We start from the raw sequence: 18,844 nt of genomic DNA, 5'->3' as shown, positions 1-18,844 counted from the left end.
AGTGGGTGGGTCACGCTCAGGTGTTTATTGCTACGAACGTTTCTCTTTCATTTCCCGAACTCGCCCGCAGTGACACAGAGCAGCCACGTTTTCCGAACCGGGACGCAACACCCACGCGCGACGCCGGGAAATGGGCGGGTGGTGCTGCACAGACCAGGCAAACGCTCCTGGGGACGGGAGTGAAGAACCCACGTGGATCATCCCATTTCTCAGACACGCCGGGCGGGTGCGTGTAAAACCCGGTGAAATGGGAATGAGACGAGCGCTGGGGTTGCACCCGGCGCTGCTGGAGTAGAACAACTGCTCCGTTTTGTCCCCCCGCGCGTCACACGCAGATGTGGCAGGGCAGGACCTGGGACAGGAGCGACTCCCCCGCCCGGCGCCGTCTGCTGCCCCTGGGCCGGGGGCCGGGCTAGTCCGAGGGCAGCAAACTGCCCTGGGCAGCACCAGGCACTCGGTGTGTGTCAGTATTTCCCACCCGCCTCGCCCGGCGCTGGGGCCCTTTGTCACCGCGCACGGGAGGGGCAAACGCACGGGAGGAGCCAGTGGGTTCTGCACGGCCCGGCTGGGCCCCGCTCACGCCCTGGGGCTGGGCTCGCACCCCCCCGGCTGGCCCAGCTGCTGAGCCCCTTCCCCAGCCCCCCCAGCTGAGGCTGCAGCGCAGAGCGGCCGCACGTACAGCAGGGCCCCGGCCCTCTCCCCTGCCCAGCGCTGCCCCTGGGGCCGCTGCTCCCCCTCCGTGGGCAGAGACTCCCCAGGGCAGGAAATGTGCCAGGTCCCTGGGCCCCCCACTGGGCCTCTCCCCTCACTGGGCTCCTCTCCCGCCACCTCTTATCTCAGAGGCTCTTCCTCCTGGGGCCTCTCCCCTCCCCTCCCCCATCACACCCACCCCACCGTCCTCCCCTGGGGATCTGGGCTCCTCCTTTCCTGCACTCCAGCCCCCTCCTCACCCCCCTCTCAGCATCGACCTGACCCTGCCCCCACCCGACCCACACTGCCCTGCCCCCCACAGCCTGCAGCTGCTCCCCCAGCTCACAGGCCTGGGCACCGACAGGGAGAGGGTTGGGGGCAGGCAGGAGATGCCCCTTAGACGACCCCATGGGAGCAGGGCTGGGGGCTGGTTAGTGCTGGGAGGGGTCAGTCTGTGCCGCGGGGTCACTGCCAGGGACAGGGATTCCCTGCGGCTGCGCTGGGAGGGGGCAGATTGTCAGGGGAGCCGCGTTTGTCCCCCCGGGGTTGGTACCGGGGCAGAAATAAGGGTGGAGGGGCCCGGAGAAGGTGCGGGTGAAAGTGAAGAGATGGGACCTGTCAGTCACATTGTAAAATGAGACCTCGCCCGCCTCGTAGTCCAGGAAAACCCCCACCCGGCCGGGCCTGGCGCTCACGGGGAGGGGGGTCGGGGGGCAGGTGAGGGCCTTGTATCCCCCGTCCTTCAGCCACACGGCCCAGTATCCATCGTCAGGTGACAGTCTCACCTTCCCCTTCCTGCGCACAGATCCCCTGCACACCCCCAGGTCCCACTCAGTCTTGTCTCCCACCTCCACCTCCCAGTAACACCTCCCGCCCGTGAGCCGCTCCGCGCCCAGCACACAGGGACAAGGATCAAATCTCTCGGCGTTGCGGGACAGATCCTGGCGGGTGTCTCCGCATCTCACACGTTTCCGATCCTCAGACAGGACGAGTCGGGGACTTGCCGTGTCTGGATCCAGAGTGACGTCCACTGGGGAGAGTCACAGAGTCAGTGCGGGGGCAGGGCTGGTCCCTGGGGTCGGAGGGAAATGAACCTGCGCCCCAGTGATCGCTCTGGGGGTGTTGTCTGAGGGGCGTCAGGGCCCCTCTGCCTGGGAGGAGACGCTGAGGGGGGAGGGCAGGGGAGTGGGGGAGGGGGGAGAAGGAGTCAGGGAGGGCGGGGGAGGGGCCAGGCTCACAGCTGGAGAGGAGAGAGAAGGGGCAGGTGATGGGGAGGTGTGAAGGGGGAGGGGCAGGTGAGGGGGGAGGGGCGCAATGAGGGCAATGGGGGGCTGAGGAGCAGACCCCATAAGCCCTGGGAGGGATGAAGGGGGGTACCGGGGGCTGCAGAGGGTGACGGAAGGGGCAGCAAGGGGCGGGGCTGAGGGCTGTGAGGCGATGGGGAGCTCCCATGGGGCAGGGGACCAAGGGGAGGGACGGGTGCTGGGTGGGGGGCTGAGGGGTGGGGCAGGTGCCAGCACCATGGGGGGCAGGGAATGGGCAGCCCCAGGGCACAGAGTGAGGCAGGCGCCCGGGGGCCAAGGGACCGGCCGGGGCAGGGCAGCCCCAGTGGGGGAGGAGGGAAGGAGGAGGGGGGTGACGGGGCTGCAGGGGGGAGGGGAGGAGCAGGGGGTGGGGGCAGCGCTGGGGCAATTAAGGGGCAGGAATGGGGGCAGCGCCAGGCCCACAGACAGGAGTGAGGGGCTGGGCTGGGACCAATGGCGGGAGCTGAGTGGGGGAGGTCACCCAGGGACAAGGGGAGGGCAGGAGTCGAGCTGGCCTCTGGGGCACAGAGCAGGAGGGGGAGGGGCAACACCCCAGCACACGGTGGGTGAACAGGGGCAGGGGGAGGAGACAAAGGGGGTGAGCAGGGAGGCAGGTGCCAGGGGGCAGGGAAAGGGGGAAGAGGGGGGGAGATCTCAGGACATAACAGGGCAGTGAGGGGAGGGGCGGGTGCCAGGAATAGGGAGGTGTGGGGCAGGGGGAGTGAGCAGGGAGGGATGGGGGGTGGGTGGGGCAGAGGGGCAGCTGCAAGGAGGGCGGGGGGGGGAGGGACGTGGGCACCAGGGGGCAGAGATGGGGGAGGGAAGGGCCCACGTCGGGGACACAAAGGAGACAAGGGACGAGACACGGGGCAGGCAGAGGGAAGGGCCGGCACCAGGGGGCAGAAGGGACAATGGCTGAGAGGGGGCTCAGGGGGCAGAGGAGCGGTGAACAGAGGGGCTGGCACCAAGGGACCAGAGGGGAGGGGGTGCAGGTGTCAGGGAGGCAGGAGATGAGGGGAGGGTATGGGGAGAACTAAAGGGCAGGGAGCAGAAGGGGGGATGAGGGGAGGGGCAGGGAGCAGTGGTGGGGGGTGGGAAGAGGAAGAGGATGGCACAGGGGGCAGAGGAGCTGTGGTCTCTGTGAGGGGAGGGGAAGAGGTAGGAGGCAGTTCTGGGGGGCAGAGGGGGAGGGGAGCTGTGGTCTCTGTGGGGGGAGGGGAAGAGGGAGGAGGCAGTTCTGGGGGGGCAGAGAGGAGCTGTGGTCTCTGTGGGGGGAGGGGGAGAGGGAGGAGGCAGTTCTGGGGGGCAGAGGGGAGCTGTGGTCTCTGTGGGGGAAGGGGGAGAGGGAGGAGGCAGTTCAGGGGGGCAGACGGGAGTTGTGGTCTCTGTGGGGGGAGGGGGAGAGGGAGGAGGGAGTTCGGGGGGGCAGAGGGGAGCTGTGGTCTCTGTGGGGGGAGGGGAAGGGGGAAGAGGCAGTTCTGGGGGCAGAGGGGAGCTGTGGTCTCTGTGGGGGGAGGGGGAGAGGGAGGAGGCGGTTCTGGGGGGCAGAGGGGGAGGGGAAGGGGGAAGAGGCAGTTCGGGGGGGCAGAGGGGAGCTGTGGTCTCTGTGGGGGGAGGGAGAGAGGGAGGAGGGAGTTCGGGGGGCAGAGGGGAGCTGTGGTCTCTGTGGGGGGAGGGGGAGAGGGAGGAGGGAGTTTGGGGGGGCAGAGGGGAGCTGTGATCTCTGTGGGGGGAGGGGGAGAGGGAAGAGGGAGTTCGGGGGGGGCAGAGGGCAGCTGTGGTCTCTGTGGGGGGAGGGGGAGAGGAAGGAGGCGGTTCTGGGGGGCAGAGGGGAGCTGTGGTCTCTGTGGGGGGAGGGGGAGAGGAAGGAGGCGGTTCTGGGGGGCAGAGGGGAGCTGTGGTCTCTGTGGGGGGAGGGGGAGAGGAAGGAGGCGGTTCTGGGGGGCAGAGGGGAGCTGTGGTCTCTGTGGGGGGAGGGGAGAGGGAGGAGGCAGTTCTGGGGGGCAGAGGGGAGCTGTGGTCTCTGTGGGGGGAGGGGGAGAGGGAGGAGGCGGTTCTGGGGGGCAGAGGGCAGCTGTGGTCTCTGTGGGGGGAGGGGGAGGGGGAGGAGGCAGTTCAGGGGGGCAGAGGGCAGCTGTGGTCTCTGTGGGGGGAGGGGGAGAGGAAGGAGGCGGTTCTGGGGGGCAGAGGGGAGCTGTGGTCTCTGTGGGGGGAGGGGAGAGGGAGGAGGCAGTTCTGGGGGCAGAGGGGAGCTGTGGTCTCTGTGGGGGGAGGGGAGAGGAAGGAGTCAGTTCTGGGGGGCAGAGGGGAGCTGTGGTCTCTGTGGGGGGAGGGGAAGAGGGAGGAGGCGGTTCTGGGAGACGGGGGCGAGAGGCACAAGGCTGGGGGTGCAGTCGGGGGCGAGCAGAAGGGCCGGCAGCAGTGCCAGACTCTGGCTGTGGGGTTCACGCCCCAGCACTAACAGCCCTGCAGGGATGGGGCTCCAGCTGCTCATTCCCGACCCCTCCCCACACGCTTTGCTGACCCCCACCCCAGGCGCCAGCGCCCAGCCAGAGCTGCAGCTCCCCCCACCCCCCCAGTGCCCGAGTGTCACATGGGCGCCGAGACTCTCTGCCACGGGCCGCACACAAACCCTGGTGGGAAACCAGGAGCCTTGGCCCCAGCCGGACACTGGCGACCCGCCCCCAGCCCGGCGCGGTGCGGAGCTGAGCGGCCCCCGGGGCTCTGCCACGGCCACGGCACCAGCGGCTGGGAGCCCCCGGCCCTTCTCCATCGCCAGGCCCAGGGCGGCTCCCCCTCTGCTCCCCTCGCTGCAGACAGACGGGGGGAGGCGGGTCCCTGCAGAGCCGGGGTCACTGCTGAGAGCCCCAGGAAAGCTGCCCTGAGCTCCGGTCAGTGGCGCTCACATGGCGGCGGAGACCCTGGTGGAAGCCCTGGGTGACTCCCAGCTCGGTGGGGACGGGGCTCAGCGGGTTCAGCTCCACGCGGGGCAGGAACCGACGGGAGCTGGAGTGAGCTCAGCTGGTGGCAGAGGGAAATACGGGAGTCTGGGCCCAGCCTGGGACCCGGCTCACCCACTGACTCCTGGCCCCTCCCTCCAGCAGGGCAGAGGGGTCGGGGCACAGGGAGGAGGCGGCTCTTTGCCCTGGGGCTGGGCTGGGCTCCTGGGGCAGCTCTCAGCCCCTCCCTGTGGTGCCCCTGCGGGTCTGGTTTTGCTCCTCCTCCCCCACTAGGGGTATCCCCTCCCCCACCAGCTCTGCCGTCTCCCAGGTGTGGGGCCCTGGGCATGGGGCCAGGAGGGGCCGCAGGGAGGGAGCTGGAATCACCCACACAGGGTGAACGTCAGTTACCTGCGAATCCTCGGGCTCGTCCGAGTCCTGCAACGACCGGCAAAGGGAGAGGTGAGAATTCCCACCGCAGAGCCCCTGGAGCAGGGCCGTACGCGGCCCCTCCCCGCAGCACCCGGCTCTGCGCCGCCCCCCAACAGAGCAGTTCTGCAGCCTGCGACTCCCCTCGGCCGGTCTGTGCCCCGTTCCCCGGCCGGGCCCCGGGCAGATCCCGGCACACGCTCCAGCCCAGCCCCGGGATCCTCACCTCTCTCTGCAGCCAGCGACTCTGCAAGGAAAGAGAAAAACCCGTCACTGGCCTGGGTCAGGGCCCCTGGGGCTGGAAGTCACAGCTCTGTCCCACACGGCGAGAGGGGCCTGGGACTCAGGACAAAGGACCAGCTCCTCAGAGGCGTTTCGGCTCCCAGCCGCGCACAGAGCCCTCGTGTATCGTCAGCTTGGGCCCGAAGGACGAATGACCCGTCCAGTCCAAGGCTGGGCCCCAGACCCATAGGACAGCCGTCTCTGCCGCCAGCCCTGCTCCGTGTGACTGGGCTGGTGCCGTGTGGTGCAGGGCCCTCGGCCTGGGGCTGGACGTCGCCCTGTTTGCAGCAATTCGCTCTCATTTGCCCCTCTCAGCGGTGCCCAGAAGAACTCCAGTGTCACTGCCCCCTGGCCGGCACAGGTGGGATGGAGGGAGAGTCTCTCCTGGCGCAGCAGGAGGGGGCGGCTGCAGGGGAGGCACCTTCCCTCCACACCCCTGTTCTCGGCCATCCCCGTCTGTATGGGACACCTGCCTTTCTGCTCTGAGCAGCCTCCCTGGGCTCACAGCCCCAGCCCTCCCCAGGAGGGGTCACTGGGGTTTCTCCGGGACTCCAGCGTGACCTTCCCACGCCTGCTGGGCTGCGTTTCTCTGGAGGCCAATGTGACCGGGTTTAACCCACCTGCACAAATCCCCCCAGAAAGTCAATTCCCAGCTCCCTCGCTGGGCACCTCCCCCCAGCACGGAGCCACTCACAGCCCAGCCACACGGCCCCCACATTCGCCCCCAGCTCCCAGCCCACAATTCCAGGCCCAGTTCCAGACCCGGAGCATCGAGCCGCAAGTCAGAGTGAGTGAAATACACAAGAGTTGTGAGCGACTGACGGAGCCGAGAGCATCAGCCCCGGCACGCGCCTGCCTGGGGACAGATCGGGAGGCGCCCGGGCGCACACATACGGGATTAGCAATTCTCTCCTCAGCTCCCTCTCTCCACGCCGGCTCTGCTCCGAGCAGCCTGGGGAGCTGGGACACCAGGGGCTCTGATCGCAGCTCTGATCCACGGGGAGCTCTCAGCCACTGACGTGAACCCAAACGAAGGAGCTGCCACTTCCTGCCGTCCCCGATTGCCATGGGGGAGCCTCTGCCCCTGCCCAGACCCAGGGGGAGAGAAACCCCCAGCAGCAGCACCCCTCACCCAGGAATCCCGTCACGGCCTCCTGCAGACGGGGCTCCCCAGCGAAATCCCGGATTCTCTGCTCCAGCTCAGGGCACTTGGGCGCCGGACGGGGAGATGTCGCCTTCTCGGCCCTGCAGAGACACCAGTGGGGTTGTTCCTCCCCCTCCTCGGCCCTCAGCTCCTGCCCCCAACGCCGGACAGGGCAGCGGGTGGGGGCTGGGCACAGGCAGAGCTAAGGGGGCCGGGACCTCTGCTGCCCAGGGAATTTAGTGCCTGCACCACCTGCCGGGGCCCAGCCTGGGGCTTGACCCTCAGAGAGAAAACCCAGCGCAGGCAGGGCCAGCCCCAGCCCCAGTTCCCCTCACACCTGGCTGGGCCACTCAGCTCTTCCCACAGGCCCCTCATCTGGGACAGGCTTTGGGCCATGACAGAGCTGGGGCCACGTCCTAGCTGGGCCCTCGGGGTGACAGGCCCCAGCCCCGTTACTGATCTCCTGAGCCAGCCAGGCCCCAGGGAGGGTTCCCAGCCCAGAGCCCTGGGGCAGCTCCCTCCCCAGGGTGGGTCACACACCCACGGTGGCAGCAGCCCCAGAGCTACAGGGAAGGAGGGGGAGACAGTCCCTGGTGGGGGTTGGGCCTCAGCCCGGCTTCTGAGCCTCGTCCCAGCATGACGGGGGTGGGGGCAGATGGAGCCGGACTTACCTGCTAACAGAGCTTCTGACACCCTGGAGGGGATGGGGAGACAGCAGAGAGTCAGTGCCCACGGCCCAGCCCGGCCCTGCCCCACACAGCTCACGCTGCTCCCACAGCCTCAGCCCCACAGGCGGCTCCCCAGGGAGTGGGGGCGTCACCTGCTTCCCCCCAGCCCCAACTCCCGTCTCTCCGCAGCCCTGAGCCCCCAGCCCTGCAGCCACCCTGGGCCGCGATCACTGCGCTGAGTTCCCCCAGGAGCCGTCCCCTCCCGGCACTGGGCTCTGGGCACGTCCGGCACCGTCTCACCTGCAGCAATTCCAGCGCTGGCTGCTGACACGTCCCCTCCAGCTCCGTGATCAGGGCGCTGAGCTGGGAAATCTCCTCCCCCAGCCGGGTGGCGTTTTCCTCCTCCCTCTGCCCGATCTCCCGGGCCAGCTCTCCCAGCCGGGCCAGCAGGAGGCGCTCTTGTTCAGCCAGGAACCGGCGCAGCCGCTGGCACTCCCACGCCACCAGCTGCCTCTCCACCGCCGTCTGCCGCTGGGGTGCGCAGAGGGGCCGGGCGGCCACGGGGAGAGAAGGACACGGGACGTGGGACAGGGGCTGTTCTGCGCCGCGCGGGGCTTTTCATTCAGCCCAAACCGGCCACTGGCCTCATTGGAGGGTCCGATACTCCAGCCCTGGGCCCAGCCCAGAGCTCCCCCGTCCCAGCCCCACCCGGCCACAGCTGAGCACCTCCAGCAGCGCCACCGGCCTCTCCACCGGCCCCCAGAGCTTGAGCGGCCGAGCCAGAGGCTGCTCCCACCCCCTGCGCTGCCCTCACTGTCTCCAGTGGGGATTTACACCAGGGGCCTGAGCAGCCTGACCCTGACTACTGACTGCCGGGGGTCACTCCTGATTTACACCAGGGCCCTGAGCAGCCTGACCCCGACTACTGACTGCCGGGGGTCACTCCTGATTTACACCAGGGCCCTGAGCAGCCTGACCCCGACTACTGCCTGCCGGGGATCACTCCTGATTTACACCAGTGCCCTGAGCAGCCTGACCCCGACTACTGACTGCCAGGGGTCACTCCTGATTTACACCAGGGGCCTGAGCAGCCTGACCCCCAACTACTGACTGCCGGGGGTCACTCCTGATTTACACCAGGGGCCTGAGCAGCCTGACCCCGACTACTGCCTGCCGGGGATCACTCCTGATTTACACCAGTGCCCTGAGCAGCCTGACCCCAACTACTGACTGCCAGGGGTCACTCCTGATTTACACCAGGGGCCTGAGCAGCCTGACCCCGACTACTGACTGCCGGGGGTCACTCCTGATTTACACCAGGGCCCTGAGCAGCCTGACCCCGACTACTGCCTGCCGGGGATCACTCCTGATTTACACCAGTGCCCTGAGCAGCCTGACCCCGACTACTGACTGCCAGGGGTCACTCCTGATTTACACCAGGGGCCTGAGCAGCCTGACCCCAACTACTGACTGCCGGGGGTCACTCCTGATTTACACCAGGGGCCTGAGCAGTGTGACCCCGACTACTGACTGCCGGGGGTCACTCCTGATTTACACCAGTGCCCTGAGCAGCCTGACCCCGACTACTGACTGCCAGGGGTCACTCCTGATTTACACCAGGGGCCTGGGCAGTGTGACCCCGACTACTGACTGCCGGGGGTCACTCCTGATTTACACCAGTGCCCTGAGCAGCCTGACCCCGACTACTGACTGCCAGGGGTCACTCCTGATTTACACCAGGGCCCTGAGCAGTCTGACCCCAACTACTGCCTGCCGGGGGTCACTCCTGATTTACACCAGGGCCCTGAGCAGTCTGACCCCAACTACTGCCTGCCGGGGGTCACTCCTGATTTACACCAGGGGCCTGGGCAGTCTGACCCCAACTACTGACTGCCGGGGGTCACTCCTGATTTACACCAGGGGCCTGAGCAGTCTGACCCCAACTACTGCCTGCCGGGGGTCACTCCTGATTTACACCAGGGCCCTGAGCAGTCTGACCCCAACTACTGCCTGCCGGGGGTCACTCCTGATTTACACCAGGGGCCTGGGCAGTCTGACCCCAACTACTGACTGCCGGGGGTCACTCCTGATTTACACCAGGGCCCTGAGCAGCCTGACCTCAACTACTGCCTGCCAGGGGTCACTCCTGATTTACACCAGGGCCCTGAGCAGCCTGACCCCAACTACTGCCTGCCGGGGGTCACTCCAGATTTACACCAGGGCCCTGAGCAGCCTGACCCCAACTACTGCCTGCCGGGGGTCACTCCTGATTTACACCAGGGGCCTGAGCAGCCTGACCCCAACTACTGCCTGCCAGGGGTCACTCCTGATTTACACCAGGGGGCTGGAAGCAGGGGCTGCCCCACACTGGTTACTGGGACCCTGAGCTCGCTCCCTGAATCGGCCCTGCAAACACTTTAACCTTTGAGTGTCGCAGACGCCAACCAGCGCAGACACCCCCCAGTGCTGTCACAGCCCCTGTGCAAAGCACCTGGGCAGGGCCGGGCACCTACCCGCAGCCTCTCGCTCTCCTCGGCCCAGGCGGATTTCAGGCCCACGAGCTCCTCTCTCTGCTCCCGCAGGCGCTGCAGGCGGCTCAGGAGTTGCTCCTGCAAACACAGACAGTGGCTCTGGGGCTGGTTTGGGGCCATTGGTTTGTGCCCAGTGATAATGGGGTCACGGAGCAGAGTGGGGCTGGGGGGCAGCTTCCCATTTTCCAGCCCCCTGAGAAGTGACCCCAGCTCCAGGGTATCCCCCCGGCAGCACTGCTGGGCCTGGCCCAGTTTCGCCCAAGCACCAGGGGCTGCAGGTGGCTGAATCCTGTTATCAGACAGGTCCGTGGTTCCACCCCAGGGCCCGTCAGACCCACACAGGGCTCTGTGGCTTCAGAGAAGCTGCCCCTGTGACACCCAGCCCGCTGGGACCAGACCCGTTCCCTACCCTGTACTCCTGGGCAGCCTCCTCCACGGGCACCACCGTGTGAGTGCGGTGAGCCTGGGACTCTCTACAGATCACGCAGATGGGGCTTTGATCCTCCTGGCAGAAGAGTTTCAGAGCCTCCTGGTGCCTCTCACACACTCGCTGCCCCTCGGGCTCCAGCCCCGCCGGGACCCGCAGGCCTTTCACTAACTCCACCAGGTTCCCCAGCTGCCAGTTGGGCCGCAGGTTTCTCTGCCGGGTGGTTTCTCTGCACTGGGGGCAGGAGAAGTTGGGCTCCGACTCCCCCCAGCACTGGCTGATACAGGCCCGGCAGAAGCTGTGTCCGCACTCAATCGACACCGGCTCTGTGAAATACTCCAGGCAGACGGGACAAGTCACTTCTTCCTGGAAACTCCCGGCCACGTCCCTGGCAGCCATGGCCCCGGCGCACAGCGAGATCAGGAACTGCAGGTTAGTTTCACTTTCCTGAGCAGGGCCTGGGCAGCCTCTTTTTTTTTTAAATAACTTGAAGCCGATTGCACAAGCGCGTGAAGCCGATCGCACAAGCGACAGCCAATGCCACTCACTGGGAGGAAATTCCACACCAGGAAAATCACATCCCAGCAGCTGCACGGCCCTGAGAAAGCCCCAAACAAGCACCAAGCTGCCTAATGAAATGACAGGCCTCACAGTAGCCCCAGAGCATCCCCCACCCCCAAACCTTCCCTGAACCCGGCCCCACCCCGTAGCCTATATCCCCAGCCGGAGCTCTCACACCCCTGCACCCCGTCTCCTGCTCCAGACCTGATCCCTTAGCCCTGGCTCAGAGCCGGCGGCCCCAGCTGGAGTCCTTGTACCCCAGCCCTCTGCCTCTGCCCTGAGCCCCACCCCCCATAATTTTCTTCTGTGCACCAGTGTGAAGGTGTCGCCCATCACCACCGCATCGGTGCGTCACACAACTCACCCTGCCCGGGGTGGGGGGGGTGTGAGCGGGGGCTTGGGTCAGAGCCCCTCCGGAGGTGACAATGCTCCTGGTAACTCCCCCCCGTGTGCGGAAGAAATGCTGTTCTGTGCGGCTGGGCACCGCCCGGAGAAACGCGCTGCCGGCCGCGGGGGCTCTGCCAAGCACCGGGTCAGCGCCGGCATCTCTCCTGGGCGGCCACCCCAGTGCTCAGCTTACAGGGGTCCGCGCCAGCCCCGCCTGGGCCTGGTGACACCCCTCAGCCCGGGCTGGCTGCTGCCAATGGCATTGAGGTCCCTGCTGCCAGAGCCAGGCCCCCGCAGCCCCCAGGTGCATCGCTCCGGGGAGGGACTCAGGGGAGGGGACAGAACCGCTCCCTGTGCTCACCCGCGGGGGGGAAGACAGTCATGGAGCCGGGGGCAGTGGAGCGAGCTGGGGCCGGTGTCTCCGCTCCCCCCACTGCTGGCCCAGCCGGCCTCCCCAGAGATGCAGGTGTCAGAAACTGCAGTGGAACCTTCTGCTGGAAGGAGTCGGCAGCAACCAGGGCCGGGTTCAATATCTGCGGTTCCTTTTCATCCCTCTCACACAGAACCGGCTCGAGCCCCCACCCACTAGCCTGGGAAATTCACACCCCCGGGCGCGTCGGCGAGGCAACGATTCCTCCCTCGCACGCAAACACTCTGAGTGTAGAAAAGAAACTTTTAATGAAAGAGGCAGAGAAGTCACATGGCACAAGCTTGGGAAAATCCCACCCCCAGAGTTCGGAACCAACCCCCAAGTAACTGTCCCAGCTCAGATGCATTGACAGTGTCCTGGGCCTCTCAGGCTCTCCAGCCCAATCCTGTAACCAGCCAATCCACACACCCAACTTTCTACATACCCGGCTTCCAATGCCCCACTGACCGCTCGGGCCAGTCCCTGCAGGCCCTGACCCATCACCCTGATGCATCCCTCACTGAACCTGAGGCAATGCCCGCTTCACGCTGGTCCAGCGTTCCGCTTGCTCCCTGCCAGCTGCCCCACTGGTCACCCCCTGCTTCTCCTACCAGCCCAGCCCTATTCCTCCTACCAGCCCTCGACCAGCTACCGGCTGCTGTCTTGGGGGATTTGCCTGCAAACCCTGCGATTCCAGCTCTTGGCGACTTCAGCTCCGGCCCAGGCACAACAGCTCAGTATCCACCCAAAGCGGTTTCTCACAGAACAACGATAAACCTATTTTTAGGTCCACCTGCAAATCGCATGAAAAGAACTAACCACACCAGTCTTACAGCCAAAAGGCTTCCAGCCAGCTCCTTGAAACACAACACCTCCACCCTCTCCACTAACACCTCGCTCTGACCCTCCGCAATCCAGCTCTCACACAGCAGTGATGTGCCTGTACAAAACTGCCCCACAAAGCCTCAAGCGTTGTTGAGACTCCACAATTCTTTGCACTGGGCGAGAGCACAAATTGTGACTTTACAACATGTTTTGCGACCGGGTGCTGGCAAACAGGGTGTGTGCTAACAGGAGGGAGTTTGGAGAGGCTCTCCTGGAGGAGGAGAAGGAAGGAGCAAACTAAAGCACCTTGGGGTAAGTGGCTGCTTATATTTGGAGGTTTTGGGCTTGTGTGTTTGTTTGGAGTTTGGAGTTTGTTTGTTTGGAGTGCTGAGCTGAGTGTGTGTGTTTGTTTGTTTGAAAGGCCGTGTGCTCAGGCAGGCAGGCAGGCAGTTGGAAGCTGATTAGGTTTGAATTGAAACACCGTGTGCTGATTGGCTGAGCTGTAGGCAGAGGGAGGAGCTATCAGGGAGGCCGAGCACTTAAACCCTGCTAGTAAGCGACCAGGGAGCTTTGCGACCGGGTGCTGGCAAACAGGGTGTGTGCTAACAGGAGGGAGTTTGGAGAGGGGAGTTGAGAGGGGGAGCTTGGAGGGAGCCAGTGACTTCTGTTGCCCTTAAACTAAATCCTTTATAACAACCTCTATCTGAAACATTTAATTAACCCTCATATATAACTAGAGTAGGAAATGGAGGCAGAAGCCCAGCAGCAGAGTGGGGGCTATCCTGTTTATTGTGTCGAGTGCAGTATGTATGACTACCTACCCTGTGGGCGGGTGGCGTATGTGTGCGCTCGATGCAAGGAGCTCCTGGCCCTCAGAGACCGAGTGCGTGCTTTGGAGGCCAGGGTGGCTGAACTGGAGGAGCTAAGGAAGGCAGAGGTGTTTGTGGATGAGACTTTCCGGGACATAGTAGGGCTGTCCCACCTCCAATCTGACAGTCCTGAGGCTGTTACGGAGGATGAAAGGCTCAGGGAAGGAGAGCAGTCAAGGGGAGCAGAGGGAAACCATCCCGTAGTTGGGACCCTCCTTCCAGAGGGTGATGTTGTATCCTCTCGTGCCGAGGATACTTCTCCGGGGGAGGGAGCGCCAGCTGTTAGGAAGAAGCAGGTTTTAGTAGTGGGGGATTCGATCATTAGAAATATAGATAGTTGGGTTTGTGATGACCGGGAGAACCGTATGGTGACTTGCCTGCCTGGTGCGAAGGTTGCGGATCTCTCGAGGCATCTAGACAGACTTATGGGCAGTGCTGGGGAGGAGCCGGTCGTCGTGGTACATGTTGGTACCAATGACATAGGGAAGGGTAGAAGAGATGTTCTGGAGGCCAAATTTAGGTTACTAGGAAAGAGACTGAAATCCAGAACATCTTTGGTGGCATTCTCTGAAATGCTTCCAGTTCCACGCGCAGGGCCAGATAGACAGGCAGAACTTCAGAGTCTCAATGCGTGGATGAGACGATGGTGTAGGGAAGAGGGGTTTAGATTTATTAGGAACTGGGGACACTTTTGGGGTAGGGGGAGCCTATACAGGAAGGATGGGCTCCACCTAAATCAAGGTGGATCCAGACTGCTGGCATTAAACATTAAAAAGGACATAGAGCAGTTTTTAAACTAAGAGGTGGGGGAAAGCCGATTGGTGCGGGGGAGCACCTGGATCGGACGGAGACTTCTCTTACACGAGGCTCCATAGACAGGGATTCCCTAGAAGTTAGTCAGATAGGGAACGTGGGAAATAATATATGGGCAAGATCAGATGTAAAACAATCATGCATAAAAAAATCCACCGTGTCTGTGAAAGGCGGACATATAAATAGTGGTAGTTTTCTAACATGCTTTTACACTAATGCTAGGAGTCTGTCTAATAAGATGGGTGAACTGGAGTACCTCATATCAAAGGAGGAAGTTGACATAATAGGCATCTCAGAAACATGGTGGAATGAGGACAATCAGTGGGACACTATCATACCGGGATATAAATTATATCGGAAAGACAGAACAGGTCGTGCGGGTGGCGGAGTGGTACTATATGTGAAGGATAATATAGAATCAAATGAAGTAAAAATCCTAAAGGAATCAAAATGTTCCATAGAATCATTATGGATAACAATTCATTTCTCTAATATGAATATGGCATTAGGAATATATTACCGACCACCTAACCAGGACAGTGATAGTGATGCTGAAATGTTAAGGGAGATTAGAGAGGCTATCAAAATAAAAAACACAGTAGTAATAGGAGATTTCAATTATCCCCATATTGATTGGGTGCATGTCACCTCAGGACGGGATTCAGAGATTAAATTTCTTGATGCCTTAAATGACTGCTTCTTGGAGCAGCTAGTACAGGAACCCACAAGGGGAGAGTCGGTTCTCGATCTAGTCTTAACTGGAACGCAGGATCTGGTCCAAGAGGTAACTGTTACTGGACCGCTTGGAAATAGTGACCACAATATAATAACTTTTAATATTCCTGTGTTGGGAAGAACACCGCAGCGGTCAAACACTCTGGCATTTAATTTCAAAAAGGGGAATTACACTAAAATGAGGAAGCTAGTTAAACAGAAACTAAAAGGTAGAGTAATTAAACTAAAATCCCTGGAAGCTGCATGGAAACTGTTTAAAGACACCATACTAGAGGCCCAACTTAAATGTATACCCCAAATAAAAAAACACAGTAAGAGACCTAACAAAGAACCACCATGGCTAAACAGCCATGTTAAAAAGGCAGTGAGAGAGAAAAGGGCAGCTTTTAAAAAGTGGAAGTCAAATCCTAGTGAGGAAAATAGAAAGGAACATAAACACTCCCAAATTAACTGTCATAATGTAGTAAGAAAAGCCAAAAAAGAGTTTGAGGAACAGCTAGCCAAAAATTCAAAAAACAATAGTAAAATGTTTTTTAAATACATTAGAAGCAGGAAGCCTGCTAAAAAAGCAGTGGGGCCCTTGGATGATAAAGATATAAAAGGAGCGATCAAGGAAGACAGTGCCATTGCGGAGCGATTAAATGATTTCTTTGCTTCAGTCTTCACGGCTGAAGATGTTACAGAGGTTCCTAAATCTGAGCCAGCCTTTTTAGGCGACAAATCTGAGGAACTCACTCAGATTGAAGTGACATTAGAGGAGGTTTTGGAATTAATTGATAAGCTGAATAGTAACAAGTCTCCAGGACCAGATGGCATTCACCCAAGGGTTCTGAAAGAACTCAAATGTGAAATTGCGGAGTTATTAACAGTGGTTTGTAACCTATCCTTTAAATCCACTTTGGTACCAAATGACTGGAAGACGGCCAATATAACACCAATATTTAAAAAAGGCTCTAGAGGAGATCCTGGCAATTATAGACCGATAAGTTTAACATCAGTACCAGGTAAATTAGTAGAAACACTAGTAAAGAGTAAAATTGCAAGGCACATAGAAGAGCACGAATTGTTGGGCAAAAGTCAGCATGGTTTCTGCAGAGGGAAGTCGTGTCTGTCTAATCTATTAGAATTCTTTGAAGGGGTTAATAAACACGCGGACAAGGGGCACCCAGTGGACATAATATACCTAGATTTCCAGAAAGCCTTTGACACGGTCCCACACCAAAGGCTTTTATGTAAATTAGGTGGTCATGGGATAGGAGGAAAGGTCCTTTCATGGATCGGAAATTGGTTAAAAGACAGAAAACAAAGGGTTGGAATAAATGGTAAATTTTCACAATGGAGGGGGGTAACTAGTGGTGTTCCCCAGGGCTCAGTCCTGGGACCGATCCTGTTCAACTTGTTCATCAATGATCTAGAAAATGAGGTAAGCAGTGAGGTGGCAAAGTTTGCAGATGACACCAAGTTGTTCAGGACAGTCAAAAGCAAAAGGGATTGTGAAGAACTACAAGGAGATCTCAGCAAACTGAGTGATTGGGCAGCAAAATGGCAAATGAAATTTAATGTGGGTAAGTGTAAGGTAATGCATGTTGGAAAAAATAACCCAAATTACACGTACTACATGATGGGGTCAAATTTAGCTACGACAGATCAGGAAAGGGATCTTGGAGTTATAGTGGATAGTTCTCTGAAGACATCCACGCAGTGTGCAGCGGCAGTTAGTAAGGCAAATAGGATGTTAGGAATTATTAAAAAAGGGATCGATAATAAGACAAAAGATATCATACTTCCCCTATATAAAACTATGGTACGCCCACATCTCGAGTACTGCGTGCAGATGTGGTCTCCTCACCTCAAAAAAGATATATTGGCATTAGAAAAGGTTCAGAAAAGGGCGACTAAGATGATTAGGGGCTTGGAAAGGGTCCCATATGGGGAGAGGCTAGAGAGACTGGGACTTTTCAGTTTGGAAAAGAGGCGATTGAGGGGCGATATGATAGAGGTATATAAAATCATGAATGGTGTGGAGAAAGTGAATATAGAAAAATTATTTACCTTTTCCCATAATACAAGAACTAGGGGACACCAAATGAAATTGATGGGTAGTAGGTTCAAAACTAATAAAAGGAAATTTTTCTTCACACAGCGCACAGTCAACCTGTGGAACTCCTTGCCCGAGGAGGCTGTGAAGGCCAGGACTCTATTAGGGTTTAAAAAAGAGCTTGATAAATTTTTGCAGGTCAGGTCCATAAATGGCTATTAGCCAGGGATAAAGTATGGTGCCCTAGCCTTCATAACAAGGGCAGGAGATGGATGGCAGGAGATAAATCACTTGTCTTCTGTTCTCCTTCTCTGGGGCACCTGGCATTGGCCACCGTCGGCAGATGGGATGCTGGGCTTGATGGACCTTTGGTCTGACCCAGTATGGCCATTCTTATGTTCTTATGTTCTTATGTTTACACTAGCCAAGGCCTCACTGCTTCGCCTGCTCCCATGAGGTTTTGGTCACAAGGCATTACACACGCACACCTCTGTATTGTCATGCAAATGACCTCTGCAGGGGACATGCCCCAACTCCTTCAGAGTACTGAGCACCTGCTGGCACTTTCCTCGCCATAGCCTGGACTCCCCCCACACCCCCAACACACACCATGCCCCTGCCCCATCCCTGCCCCACCCTCCCAGGGTCAGATCCAGCTTTACAGCTCTGGCTGCCCACAGTCAGCCCGAGACATCCGAAACCGCAACACACACACACACACACACACACCCTTGTTGCTTTCTTCATCCTTCTCTATTCTCCACCCAACCTGAGCCCCACACACCAAACCCAGCTGTGAGGTCACCACTCTCACCCCATCCTCCCCCAGCCAAACCTTGTGTCAACATTACAAGCAAACAATGAGGAGCACAGAGACACTGGGTGGGTCACGCTCAGGTGTTTATTGCTACGAACGTTTCTCTTTCATTTCCCGAACTCGCCCGCAGTGACACAGAGCAGCCACGTTTTCCGAACCAGGACGCGACACCCACGAGCGACGCCGGGAAATGGGCGGGTGGTGCTGCACAGACCAGGCAAACGCTCCTGGGGACGGGAGTGAAGAACCCACGTGGATCATCCCATTTCTCAGACAGGCCGGGCGGGTGCGTGTAAAACCCGGTGAAATGGGAATGAGACGAGCGCTGGGGTTGCACCCGGCGCTGCTGGAGTAGAACAACTGCTCAGTTTTGTCCCCCCGGACGTCACACGCAGATGTCGCAGGGCAGGAACTGGGACAGGAGCGACTCCCCCGCCCGGCGCCGTCTGCTGCCCCTGGGCCGGGGGCCGGGCTAGTCCGAGGGCAGCAAACTGCCCTGGGCAGCACCAGGCACTCGGTGTGTGTCAGTATTTCCCACCCGCCTCGCCCGGCGCTGGGGCCCTTTGTCACCGCGCACGGGAGGGGCAAACGCACGGGAGGAGCCAGTGGGTTCTGCACGGCCCGGCTGGGCCCCGCTCACGCCCTGGGGCTGGGCTCGCACCCCCCCGGCTGGCCCAGCTGCTGAGCCCCTTCCCCAGCCCCCCCAGCTGAGGCTGCAGCGCAGAGCGGCCGCACGTACAGCAGGGCCCCGGCCCTCTCCCCTGCCCAGCGCTGCCCCTGGGGCCGCTGCTCCCCCTCCGTGGGCAGAGACTCCCCAGGGCAGGAAATGTGCCAGGTCCCCGGGCCCCCCAATGGGCCTCTCCCCTCACTGGGGTCCTCCAGTCCCCCCACTGCAGCCCCCTCCTCACCCCACCCTCAGCATCGACCCGGCCCTGCCCCCACCCGACCCACACTGCCCTGCCCCCCACAGCCTGCA

General features: G+C 60.8%; 2 protein-coding genes across 2 annotated transcripts in view; one reads left to right on the top strand and one right to left on the bottom strand.

The window, feature by feature from the left end:
* Positions 1–18,844, top strand: part of LOC142024882 (E3 ubiquitin-protein ligase TRIM11-like) — a 151,801-nt gene that overhangs the window by 44,188 nt on the left and 88,769 nt on the right. The gene's annotated exons all lie outside the window — the stretch shown is intronic.
* Positions 1,008–10,813, bottom strand: LOC142024833 (E3 ubiquitin-protein ligase TRIM39-like). Its single transcript, XM_075017102.1, has 8 exons — positions 10,397–10,813; positions 9,970–10,065; positions 7,757–7,987; positions 7,460–7,482; positions 6,777–6,889; positions 5,589–5,609; positions 5,345–5,371; positions 1,008–1,720 (listed from the first exon to the last, which is right to left on the bottom strand). Exons 1-8 carry the CDS (start codon positions 10,811–10,813, stop codon positions 1,122–1,124), a joined length of 1,527 nt encoding a protein of 508 aa, XP_074873203.1. The 3' UTR covers positions 1,008–1,121.

The sequence above is a fragment of the Carettochelys insculpta genome, chromosome 22 (assembly GCF_033958435.1).
Source record: "Carettochelys insculpta isolate YL-2023 chromosome 22, ASM3395843v1, whole genome shotgun sequence".
Lineage (NCBI taxonomy): Eukaryota > Metazoa > Chordata > Testudines > Carettochelyidae > Carettochelys > Carettochelys insculpta.
This window is presented reverse-complemented; position numbering and strand designations above follow the sequence as displayed.

Coding starts and splice junctions, on each gene's coding strand:
- LOC142024833 (XM_075017102.1), bottom strand. CDS start 10,813: ATGGCTGCCAGGGACGTGGCCGGGAGTTTCCAGGAAGAAGTGACTTGT. Junction 7,483..7,756: donor CAGCGCTGGAATTGCTGCAG/GTGAGACGGTGC, acceptor CATCCCCTCCAG/GGTGTCAGAAGCTCTGTTAG. Junction 5,610..6,776: donor GGCCGTGACGGGATTCCTGG/GTGAGGGGTGCT, acceptor CTTTCCTTGCAG/AGTCGCTGGCTGCAGAGAGA.